Genomic DNA, 13,788 nt, shown 5'->3' with positions numbered 1-13,788 from the left:
CACCAAGGTTCCATTGTGTCAACTTTTTCTACACCTTGGCAGATTGATCTGATATTTCAGTGCTTCAGGTCTATGAATTGCTGCTCCATCCAAACAAAATAAAGTTGTTCAAATTTGAACTGTTCCTACATGATCAAGACAAGGGCAGAACACAACTGGAATGGACTCATAAATAAGTAATTTCTACTGCCAGTTGGTGCTCAAAGAATTTTTTTTTAAACACAGGTCCAGGGCTAATGACTTAAATAAGCCCACAAGCCCTGACTGAAATTTCACAAGCTCAAACTCCAATTTCCACATGCCCAAAATGTCCCATTTTTCAATATTGTCACAAAACATTGCAATAGTTACAATTTGAATATAAATTCAATTGGGTTCAAAGGGGTTTGATGGTAATGCAAGTGTCATTAATGATCATCACTACACCCACTGGGGACTGGACTTCTCTGCTGGATTGTGAGTCTATCTGTTCGTTTGCAGTATGTGCAAAGCATTAATAGCGGCCCACCTCCCTGTTATCTGTAGGTTCTTTTGTTTATTTGGGGTTTTTTTGTATTTGCTGGTGTGCTTCACAAAGTAAAACTCCATCAACCAACAGTTCTGAAATATATTTTTGTTATGTTTTGCTGACAGTTAATTGCTTCCTCAATTGGCTTAAAAAATGAATTACTCTTGGACACTATTCCAACAACTGAAATGATCATGCTTTGTATTCTATATATGCAGTAAAATCCGACTTCAAAGAAACGTCACTATTCACAAACTTGTCAAAAATATAATACATAAAGCTTAAACATTCTCATTCAAGGCAAAGAAATAACTTTTATTCCTGAACACATATCTATAGCTTTATTTATATTTATCTATAATGGGTTGTTCCACTTCCTGATCCTACCTGTGCAAATTAGCACAATGGGCTCACCCAATGCAGCTTTCAAAAACATGTCATTAGCTATAGTCAGACAATTAAGTAATATGTGAATTGGTGGTTTATACCTGACCTTATTGTCTTAAATTGCCACTATTTAAACTGCCATGGGACAGTTTTACATCAGCTCCAATCATGACTGTTTACCGTTTATACATGGTGCATGTAATGTGCATATACTGAAAGTTGGGGTGGGTGGGTTGTGGGTCTATTTTGTAAGATTACTGAAAATTGTGTTTTCTTGAATCACAACCATGTCTGGGGGGTTAGGGAGTACAAAATCATATTGTTAGCATGACACACCATGCTTCAATTTGATTAAAATCAGACGTCAATTTCACACAGAACAGTGGTGATCTGATTCATAATTCACATTGTTATTGCAGGTATGTCAACATCTTGAAAATACCTTTACACATTTCATCAGCGAAAACAAAGTTTCCTCAGGAAAATTATAATCTTTTCACAAGCCCAATGGGCACCTCATGTAGAATACAGGACGGACCCAATCTAAAATATGAGGGCCCCATACATCTGGCTATTGGATTTTTTAGCACTGCTGCCAGCCCATGTTCATACAAATATATCCTTTCCCCCAAATACACCTATAATGGCTTTTCTGGTATGTATTCACACTTTCAATATTAAACTTACAAGTATCCTTTTGAAGACAATTACCTCCACCATTTTTGGCCGATGTACACTGCAGTTGCACGCTATTGATTTGTTGGCATTACCTTGTATGGGAGACAACTCATGAAATGAAATTGATGTTGCTAGGACAAAACACTGAAATACCTGATCAATCCGCCAAGGTGTAGATTGGGTTAACATGCCAGAAACTTGAATAGTGAAGATGTAATTACCCAAGCACCAGAACTGTGAAGGGGAATGCAATTTACTGAAGTGTCACATGCTAAGCAAAGTAAAAAATCATTCCAAATTAACAAAAGGAACACAGAAAACACTTATATAAAGCAAGGACTGAGGATATAAACACTCAGTCAACTAATAATGGTATCTGACATGTCTAAAAGATGTTTAAAAATGAATAGAAAAAAAAAGAATATCAATGAGCACTATAGCACACGCATGCTACACATGAGTCTAAGGAAAATTAGGAAGGTATTTACCATGTTTGCTATAACTGAATAGATTGGAATTATGTCCTTTTCAATTCATGCCCTCCAAAACCAATACTAACTGAAGTAGAATACTTAGCTTGGATTGGAGACTAGGACTTCAGAAAAGGAAAAGCAATGCAAATGAAGTAGGTAATGTATTACTGCTATAAAAACAGACTTTCAAATTTTCATTTGCCTAGATCAATTTCAACCAAATCATGCTGACGAGTTTTACTGAAAAACGTCCAACAAGCGCAATTACTAACAGCAAATACAAAATCCAATTAAACAGCCTGTCAGCTGTATCAGGTCAACTGATGATCCATATAAACAAGCATATAAAATTTCACAGGACTAGGTCAAGTGGTTTTCCTGCTAATTGTACTATCAAGGTGTTAAAAAGGCCAAGTGTACCATGTGTGCCACCCTTACCCCTTAAAGAAACCTGAAGATTACGAGCACTGCCGAAATTTCTTGACAATCTCAATGGGTCACTGACACATAAACAAGTTTACAGGATCTGATTTATCAATCTTAGGCCATTCTGAACTATTACAATTTTTAAAAAAATTACATTCAGGGCTTCATAAATCTTAAGCTACATGCTAAATCTGGTTGAAATCCAATATAGTTTGGTGAAGCTATCACATGGAAAATATGCAATTCATGGACCATAACTCTTTCAAACTACACTAAACCCCTACAAGGCAATGTTCATACCAAATTATATCCAAATATGTTGAATGATTCTTGAGCTATGCCAGTATACTGAATAGTTCTCGAACTATACTAGTTACCAGGAACATCTAATGTGAAGATATGCAGTTAATGGCTAAGGATGATAACTATCCAAAATGGAGTTGATAAGATGAAAGCCATAAAAAGCACATCTAGGTACACAATGGAATAAATCTGAATATGCTGAATGGTTTCTGGGCTTTTTCCAAAATATATTTTCCCCCCTGTACTGATTCAAATGGTTTTGTAATTCCCAAGCTTTCTTACATACATATCTTTTAATGCAAAATTCACTCATATGTGAAAATTTACTTTTACAATTGCAAGACAGCTAAAATTTCATATGGTTTCAGCAGATATGTGTACATTTTATGTGGAATTCTCTTATCAGTGAAAACAGTTTGTAATCCCTTTCAATCACATTAATGATCTATTTCAGCATATGTATTAAATCAACTCACAAATGCAATCATTTCAAGAGAATTCTTCTTCAAAGTTTCTTTTTCTTCTTTGCGTAATGAATTCCAATTGAACCTGCAAGATACCAAAAGTAAATATCGTAAAGTATATCCAAGACAAAGGAAACAAATATGGGATTCACTGAGACCCTAAACCTTGCCTGAATATAGTGTTGTAAGAACACCTGTCACACTAATACAGATCCTAGCATAGCAAGGTACAAATGTAAGGTGTACAGGAAAACTACTGTACTAAAGATTCAGTCAAATGAATAAAGTGGTATGTACATGTAATCAGTACAGTAACTTGTTCTATGTGCTTGTATCACACTGAGTTTGATAGAGGAAGGACATTTGATCTCGCAAGACTTGAAGTGTTGAGCATGATCTGATGTCCTACTGCCATCAAATGAGATTCAATACAAGCACCTGGATCCTGTTACTGAAGATGTGTTTATTATATACCCTACACAATTATTTCATAACAAAAAGACAATGTCCTACTGTGTTACTGTTCTTTTACTTAGATTCTATCCACCTACTCAGATTGTACACTGCATCTACAAGGAGCATGACTGTTGCATGACTTTTATTATGTGATGTTATCCTTGACAGTGAGGAATCTAAATCTGTATTACATACTGATTTGATACAAGGTTTCAGAATCAGATACTCATTTGATACAAGGTTTTAGAATCAGGTACTCATTTGATACAAGGTTTCAGAATCAGGTACTCATCGGATGAGTCTCAAAATCAGATACTGATTTGATACAAGGTTTCAGAATCAGATACTCATTTGATACAAGGTTTTAGAATCAGGTACTCATTTGATACAAGGTTTCAGAATCAGGTACTCATCGGATGAGTCTCAAAATCAGATACTGATTTGATACAAGGTTTCAGAATCAGATACTCATTTGATACAAGGTTTTAAAATCAGGTACTCATTTGATACAAGGTTTCAGAATCAGATACTCATTTGGTATGTCTCAAAATCAGATACTCATTTGATACAAGGTTTCAGATTCAGGTACTCATTTGATACAAGGTTTCAGAATCAGGTACTCATTTGATATGTCTCAAAATCAGATACTCATTTGATACAAGGTTTCAGATTCAGGTACTCATTTGATACAAGGTTTCAGAATCAGGTACTCATTTGATATGTCTTAAAATCAGATTCTCATTTGATACAAGGTTTCAGATTCAGGTACTCATTTGATACAAGGGTTCCGAACAACCTCAGGAAAAGTAGCTTTTATCATGACTTGCACAAGGTTTTATGACTTTCAAAAACTTCAAAGTCTTACCTACGTCTCATTATCTACTAAATTCAGGGTCAACAAATCATTCAGTACTGAGTATTTTACATAAATGATTTTCAGTCATCTTCCACTCTGCTGCTAGCTCAAAAATGCAAACATGCTGATACTGAAAATTTAAAGATTTAATGAAAAATCATTAAATCTTTTGATTGTGCAAATTGAGTTAGAGAGCTTTAGGACAAGTTACACTTTATCCAAAATTTAATAAGAGCTTCTAGCAGTGTATCAAAAAATGCCCTATTCATTTCAAAAATTTGGCTTTAAACTGAAGAACTTCTTTGGAAAACCAAAGTTTGGAGATGAGACATGGGTCTTTAATACTCATAAATCTTCTAAATAATGGTATGGAAAACTAGAAATCTAATTCAGAGTCTCATCAGTTAAAAGGTCAGTAACTACTCTGGTTGAAATACAATATTCTATCAAAATCAATGCAAATAATTGCCCTAAATGACAATGCCCTAAATGACAATGTGGAACAATTAAAATGAGACTCATTCAAGGACTCATTAAAATGAGACTCATTCAAGGACTCATCAATATAAAACTGCATGCAAATTTGATTGAAATGCACCAAAAACATCATGGACAGGAAATAAAAGTCAGGAAATTGGCAATCATAACTCCTGTAATGTGGCACTACAGTTCTGCATTTTGCATAGGGTTAGAATTTTAAAGAAAAAGATTTTCCTCAGGTTCCCTCACTGGCTATAATGGCTATTCAAAAAAGACCTTGTATATCTTAGGTCTTGTTCAAAGAAACTTTAATTCATTTTATTTTCATGTTGTTGTTGTTGTTGTGGTGCGTAACACCATTTTTCAGCACACGATAGGCTAATTTTGGTGTATGGATGTAATATAGGTTGCACAGTATACAGCTTGGCCTTACTCCACATGTGCACCTTTCAAAAAACTTCTATCACCACTTGGTCATTTTCTGAGGTAAATTGTAAAAAGAAAGAGCCAATAACTTTTTCTTTACATTTTATATTTTTGGTAATTCATTAATTGCACTCTCAGAAGCTGGTATAGTCTAGTCTGACAAAATTCATTTTCCCCTTTTAAATAGCTGATAAACATAGCGTACTTTAGACCAATTCAGGCCGATTTTTCGAGCACAAGAGAGCAGATCATGTACAATTTCCTCGAGTATAATATCCAAAGAAATGTCAGCCACATTACATTAAAGAGGCATAGAGGTATGCCAACATTATCTCCATTGTGTACGTTTCAAATGCAAACAACTTCACCTCACATACGTCACTCTTTCAAACGTACATAATAACTGGTGAAGTGCCCCCTAAGCGGAATGCTACAAACTAACACTCCAGGTAAAGCCACATGCAAAATCTGGTTGCATCAAAATATGCTGAATAGTTACTGAGCTGTGTTGGTTACAAGAATGTGTTGGAAGCTCAATGCAGTCATAGTAAGATGTGAAATAAAATAAGTTTCAAAAGATACAAGATACAAGTTTAGGGACTCCATCCAGGAAACTGGGAATTCTTCACCACAAAATGTGTATTTTGGGAAACTTTTATACATATGCTTATGGTTTCTAACTGCCTAACCCTTATAACTGATAATTTTTGGGTGTTCAGATGTTCTTTTATTATAGCAAATAAAAAAATTAAATTGTAAACCAAAATTACCAGTAGTAAACAAGTTGTCTTTTTGAATAATAGTGGTAGTAGACATTGCTTTTGTTGCTGTGGACTAACATTTTTTTTATTGTTACAACATGAACTTACTATTAAACAAATGTATCCATTTATTCATCTAGCATAATATAAATTTTAGCTGCACTATAATAATTCTGTTTGTTGCTAACAGGTGCTATTGGAATATGGCACAATTAAGTTTACATTAAAACAAAGTTCTCTGTTTAAAAGAATAGGAATCTTTACAGCATATTTACCAAGAAGACATAAGTCAACACAATAAAATATTAAACACCATCTAAAACCATATTCCATTTTAATTGTGAAAAAAGCATGAAATAGAATGCTATTTAAAAAAAACAGTTTGGTTCATGAGAATTAAAGTAGTTAAAAAGTCATTCAGCGTCTCACACTAGACCAAGTATACTGTACCTTGCCTAATGGTGAAGCAAGAGCCAAAGTTTGCGATGAACTAAAAATTGCTGAGTTGACACTTCAAGGTTGGCTTAATGACGAGCAGAAGTTTCAGGATTGCTTATATGATGTTGATTCAGATGATGGGATCAAACGAAAACAAGCATGGACTGCACAAGATACCAAATTAGACGATGCTGTGTACACACGGTTCACACAGCAACGTAAACAAGGTGTTCACATCTCTGGAACAATTCTCAAGGCCCAAGCAGAGAAAATGGCAAAAATTATGGACAATGAATCTCCTTATAGGGCAAGCCAATGATGGTTCTGGAGATTCCAACGCCAACATGAAATTAAATAAAATTAGTTGTTGGGAGAGATATGCTCAGTGAATCAGGAAGCTGCATGTAATTATCCAAACCAACTCAGAGAGATAAACATCTGTGAACAATACACAGAAAACCAAATTTACAACTATGATGAGGCTGGTCTTGGCTACAGAATGATGTCAGACAAAACGCTTGCTACCAGTGATGACCCACACAAAAAGGAGGGTTTCAAGCTGAACAAAGAGATTAACACTTTTGTTTTGTGTGAAGAAAACTGGTACACACAAGATGAAACCGTTATGTATTGGCAAATACAAGTCCCTTCGTTGCTTCCATCATATGAACATAGACAGTCTTCCATTTGTATACAGAAACAGTGGATGACTGCGACCATATTTACAGAGTGGTTTCTCAAGTTGTTTGTCCCAGCCATCAGAATCCACAAGCGCTCCAGGGGCATAATGGAGAAAGCTCTACTTTTATTGGATAACTGACCAGCCATCTCTCTGCTGATTCACTTGTAACAAGCGATGGAAAGATCCGGGTGAAATACCTCCCTAAAAATACAATATCTATAATCCAGCCACTGGATCAAGGAATTATCTGCACTTTTAAACAGAATTGCCATTAAAAGAGGCTGTATTCATGGGTGGTCAGGCTTGGAAAGCAATCACTCCTAAGATCATAGAGGGGTGTTGGATTAAGGGTTTTGGAGCTGCCTTTAACGTAAAGCGAAACAGTAACCGAGACAGTGACGATGATAGTGACTTTGAAGGTTTCAGTGAAACTGATGTCATTACTGCCAAGGCTGTTTGGGAGAAATTTGTACAGACTCATGGTCCTGAGATGGGCGTTTCTCTTGATGATATGGAGTGGATTTGTGGTGACAATGACTGTCCCACAACCAAATACATGTCAGATGAAAAAATTATTAATTCTGTAATGAACAAATCTGCAGCAGAAGACGATTCTAAAATGAGTACCAACAGTGTTAAGAGTAATGCAAACGCAGATGTTGCACCACCTCCCCCCTCTGCACAGAAAGCAATCAAAACTTTTAATATTGCCATATGGTGGCTGGAGACGCAAAATATTGACTATGTAAAGATCATACAGTTGAGAAATCTGCGGGATTTTGTTCGGCGGCAGAGAAATCAAGGAAGAACACAAAAAACTGATTTTTTTCAAATGTGAAATTATATTTGTCAAGCGTGTCACAAACGGTAAGTATTATCAAGTTCAAATTTACGTCGTTTTAAATTTGTAGACCAATTCAATTCATGTTGGTAATGATTAACCCCTGTGATGTTTTTTTTTCATTTTACTTCTACCACAATTAAATCTATCAATCATTCGTTTGTTTGATCAATAATGTTTCTCGAAAAGAGTGTCGATCTTCTGTATTAAAAAACCCCGTCTAAGTTGGATCAAACAATAAAACTAGAATGTATCCAATTCAACATACAAATCAGTAACGTAGTACACAATGTGTATAGTGGTACACGAACTTGAAACCGTGTGGAATAATGTTTTTGATGATCTCCTCAATATACTGTAATTTATCCTGAAATTAATGTTGCTCTATGAGTTAAAAATAAACAAAGTACACCGTTATGAAGAGATATTTATTCACAGTTAATCTCAGCATGATTATAAATTGAGTATTTAACACTAAAACCTGCCAACCCACCCACCCCCTTTTTGCTGCTATGTTGATCCCTTTATTGGTTCTGGCTTTTTATATAGGTCCCTCAATAACTTGTGCCTCACTTATAGTGAATAAGGAATTTTTTTTTCTCCATAAATGTTTGATAATATTAAGTCATTACTTTATTATTCACTAATCTTGAGCCACTATTTTGAACTATCTATACACACTTGCACCTATTTTAGCTAAATTCATCTATTTTTCCAGCTTGGACTCTGGTTTATTATGACAAAGTGCCAAGTTTCTATATAAATAGGATGACCTCTGGTATAGAAAAGAGGTAAAATAACAGTTTCTATCCAATAACACAGGTAACAGATATAAATGGAATGATGGAAAAGTGCTGGCTAGAAAGATTTACTGATTTTAGATTCTGATATTTCAAAATAAAACTTCTGGAGCCTCAAACAAATTATTCAAAGCACTTCAATTCATTTTACATTATTCAGCATAATTAATGCAGAGAAATCAATTTTGCAATTAGGAATTGTATAAATGAAATCTATGTTCTGCTTACCTAACAGAATGTTCTAAAAGCTGCAGACCAAAGTGGCGGATAATGGGCGAGTACTCTTTTGAAGCTAAGATGAAGCCACACCTGATACATAATGGGGTGTTCTCCTTGAAGCTTTCACACATCTGAAATTAGAAAAGTATCTTATTTTAATAATAACATGCATTTTTTTTAAAATCTGAAATAAACATGTACTATAACACCTGAAAAATAAATATATCAACGTCACAAAGTATGTGTGTGTATGATTTGGATTTTTAACGTAGCTTTAACAATTTTTCAGTCATATCGCTACAATGTCTGCAGTGTGGCAGTTTACAGTCATGTCTAGCACTGGGGCATCATGTCGCAGACATGCAGCATTATGTCCCACCCAGTTACATTATCCTGATGCCAGGCCGACCAGTCCTAGCACTAACCTCTTAATGCTGAGCACCAAGCAAGGCAACTGTTAGTGCCATTTTTGTAAGTCTTTGGTTCTTTGGTATGACTTTGCCAGGGACTGAACCCATGACCTCCCGCATCCAAGGCACACGCTCTAGCCACTAGGCCACTGGAGCGGTCTACATCACAAAGTAAAGTCCTCCATTTACTGTAATACTAATAAAAGGAGCCATGCAACTGACCTGCATAAAAAGACACAATAACTTTAAATTGAGGTATGTTCTGCCAAAGCTGTGAAATCAAAGTGTACATTACATATAAAAACACAAACAAGGACACTTGATGATGTTAAATTGGTTCCAAATAGCAAAACATTACTCAGATCAAGTGAAATTACATTGCAGCAATAATAGAACAAAATTTAACCAATTTAATTGAATCCATGACCATAGCTGCATATTACATATTAAGGGACTTCATAGTCAAGGAATACTGTAGCAATGTAAATTATATGTGTTTGCCAATGTTGCAATCAATGAGTAATTCATGCATTTTCCAACCAATACCCTACAACTGAGATTTTCCCTCATTAACAATTTTAAAACATGTGCCCATTCAAAAACATTCTGAACTGTCTCCGTTTAGAGCTAAAACTTCCCATGTAATACATAAAAAAAGTCTATGAATTTATCAATGAGCAAAACCAAAATAAAAACAAGAGCCCAGAGAATGGACTGTTATTGTACTATCTGAGAGGAATTTCCAGGAATTCAAAATAAGATCATTTCTTCTCTTTAACTGTCAAGTGTTAAAACCAGCTCTGATATTCTTGAGCAATAAAATTTTCAAATCAGCTGCTGTGGCAACCACATTGACTGTAAGAAGGGCATCATAACTGTCCAATGAGATAAAATAAAGTACGACCGAGTAACATTAGTACATACATTAAACTGCAAACATAAAAGTAAATAATTAGTAACAAAATTGTTAAAAATGTTTATTGTGCTCTTTATTATTATTCAATTACAAATTATAATTGCGGTGTATACACTGATATAAACAGAAAACATGCAAATAATTGTGTATTTTAGTGTGTAATTTGGTGTTTCTAGTAACCACTTAGGCAGTCGTACTGTACTGCATAGAATGTGGGACTATTCTGCCCATAGCTGAGTCGGCCCATTAACTAACTCAGTCTACCCAAATCGGTCCATAACATACTTGACCCATAATATACTTGGTCCGCATAACGAACTCGGCACATTATGTACTCAGCCCATTATATGTTCAGTCAGCCTTTCAGTCCACAATTGATATAACAGCAATGTGGATTACATGTTTGTGTTCAATGGCCATTTAATTATTTATATTGTTGTACGTTTCTGTCAATGGTAATTTATTCTGCAATAGAAATATAGTGGAAAAAAATAAAATTCCTAGATTCTTTAAATTATATACTGCATAGTCAACATTTTGAAACTGTCCATGTCTAGCCTCTATTAATTATTAATTGAGTTTTACAATAGCACATGTCTGCTCTACTCTACTATTTGTAACTGGCATGTGTGAATCTGATTACAGTCACACTTGCCATCCATATACCATAAATTCTGTATCAACAGTATATATTTTCCATTATTCTAAATTTAAAACTTCTTTGTCCTTGTAAACCTGTTATGTTAATTGACTTAATTAGTAGATATTATATTTTTATAAAAAAGATAAGCACAATGACAAAGCAAACATGTCAAATTTTTGTGTGTTTATTCTTCTAGTACAATATTTTGCATCTTTGCTGGCCTTTGCACTATTTTTCCCTTGTTTTCACATAACCTCACATAACATATGCATTTTCATATTGCCATTTTGATTCCCTAGCCATGTAACTGACACCTAACAACATTGTTCTTCCTACATAATTATTAACTCATTAACCCCTGGAGTTTTTGTCATTTTCGCCTGACATGTGAGTAGGGAACACATTTTGGGGGCTATTTCTGAATACATCCTAATACATCGACTTCCAAGAGATTTTCCATTAGCCTAATGCCTAGTTGTGTTAGAAATTACATTTTCCTTTGGTTATTTTGCTCACGCATAGGCAAAGGGTTAAAAGTTGGAATTTGTTTGGGGTTTTTTGCATAATGAACCTATCATTTTCGTATCAAGACCACTCTTTATTTCAAATGCCCACCTTATCCTACTTTTTGCAAAGGTTCACCTGTCTGTGTGCAGTTCAGACTAGTCTGCCTTAGATCTGAGGTCAAAGAGTCTAAAATTCAGACACAAAATGGGATTATGACCACGAGCAAATTTTGGGTAAAAGAAAAAAGTCCAAAATATTAGGTTTTTTCCTCTGTATTTTGTAGTGCAAGTAAAACGTCCAGATTATCTGGTATCATTGTAGAGCTACATCTGTCTACCTTTCTATAATACCACCCACTTTAGTGATTCATACATGACCTTGACGCTTCAGAACTTGGCAGTAGGCTACTACCTCCTGCCATGTAAACACAGCACCAGGGGTTAATGAGTTAAGGCAAGTCCCATTTTGTGCGTAAGGATATCTTTAAACACCACATTGTTATGCATGTCAACCACATGAAACTGAATGCGTTGACTTTTCCCTCTTTGTTCTTCTAATAAAACACTGAAATTTCAACCATCCTTGTTATTATTTCATAAACAAACATATAAATCAATAAACATATGCATAAACAAAATGACAAGTTAAAAATTATAATGATTTTCAATTTTCATGGGCTGAAATCAATCATTTAGTTATCGTTTTTACTGCATTAATTTGCTCTGCTTTATTTATCATTTGTTAGGTGATAACCATATCAAAACTGACAAAAAGTTAGAATTTTTCAAATACTTTTTCATTGACACATGGATAATAGTTATCATTGAACTGATAAAATAAAGACAAAAGTCTGAATTCGATTTGAACAAAAGCTTGATTTTAGGCAAGCTTTAAAATATTTTTCTCTACATTTTCAGGTATGATAAAAAAAACATCATTGGGCAAAAGATATTCTAAATGTCCTTGTGATCGAAATATGGGTACCAAAAAAATGGACTGTAACATATGTGTATTACAAACTCTTTGTTGCCATGAGTTGCATGAGTCGCAAGCAAGTACATACTGCTTTGCAGTTACAACTCTTGAACACTCCACACAAATGTCTTTATGTCTTTACCCACGAATGCACCGACATGGTCATTTAATTTTGGGAGCAGATGGATGTGTGTATATATATATATACATTTCAGCAGACCATTTGCAAAAGAATGTGACTGTTCTTCTCATCAAACCCACAAAGTCTGCATACTCATTAATGATTAACTAATTAGTAAATTACACGTTTGGATTAAATATTTCTTGTTCAATAACAACAGGTGTGACAAACCCATATAAGATCACCAAAAATACAAACTTTGGTCCAAAATGGATATTACTGGCTAATTATTGTTCAATAGCAATAGGGTAATCTGGCCATAATCTGACCACTGAAGTCGTTGACACGAGATTGACAACTTCATTATTGAAGCCAACTACTGTGAACCTAAAAACGATACGGGAAGCAGTCAATCGGGCTTCTTGCAACAAGTTTCACTATTCAAAAAGCATATTATTTGAGTTCTTCTTACTGAAAAGTGATTTTATTATGACTATATACGCAGGGTGTAAATCCAACCATCTTGTGGCTTATTCTGACCTCTGATATGTAAAATTCTGGCTATCATATACTGACCATGCATATACAAGTTTCATCTATAAAATACAAAGATTTTGTTCATCTTGACAAATTTTAAAAGCTTTAAAGCTTTAAATTGTTTTTATTTTTATCAAATAGAGAATTAGCAGAAAGAAAGAAATATTTTTATATTGATAATTGTGGATGTTGTTATAGAGATAATTATGGAGAGAAGTAACATTTTTATTTTTTATTTAGATTTATACCTTTGATTTTTATTTATTGTTTTTAATTACATATTTATTCCTGGGCTTTTATTTTCAAAGTTCAATACAAACTAATTATAATTCTACATTTTCTTTAAGCTTGTGTTAATGGTCGGAATTACCCTCTTATGATAAAGAACCTGGGGTTAATCCAACCACTATACAGAACAATAATATTGTTATTTATCATAAAACTGGTGCATTTTTTACTTTTTTTTTAGCAAGAAAAAGCA

General features: G+C 34.3%; 1 protein-coding gene across 1 annotated transcript in view; it reads right to left on the bottom strand.

Annotated features, from left to right (window-relative positions):
- Positions 1 to 13,788, bottom strand: part of LOC149804946 (exportin-5-like) — a 119,081-nt gene that overhangs the window by 104,430 nt on the left and 863 nt on the right. Inside the window, exons 2-3 of the mRNA XM_089946115.1 lie at positions 9,208 to 9,329; positions 3,252 to 3,324 (exon numbers count right to left, since the gene is read on the bottom strand). Coding sequence (XP_089802241.1) covers positions 3,252 to 3,324; positions 9,208 to 9,329 — 195 coding nt within the window. The remainder of the gene's footprint in view (positions 1 to 3,251; positions 3,325 to 9,207; positions 9,330 to 13,788) is intronic.

This window comes from Sinohyriopsis cumingii, chromosome 2 (assembly GCF_028554795.1).
Source record: "Sinohyriopsis cumingii isolate HCF-2022 chromosome 2, ASM2855479v2, whole genome shotgun sequence".
NCBI lineage: Eukaryota > Metazoa > Mollusca > Bivalvia > Unionida > Unionidae > Sinohyriopsis > Sinohyriopsis cumingii.
The sequence above is the reverse complement of the archived record's forward strand: the minus strand, read 5'-3'. Positions and strand labels throughout refer to the sequence as shown.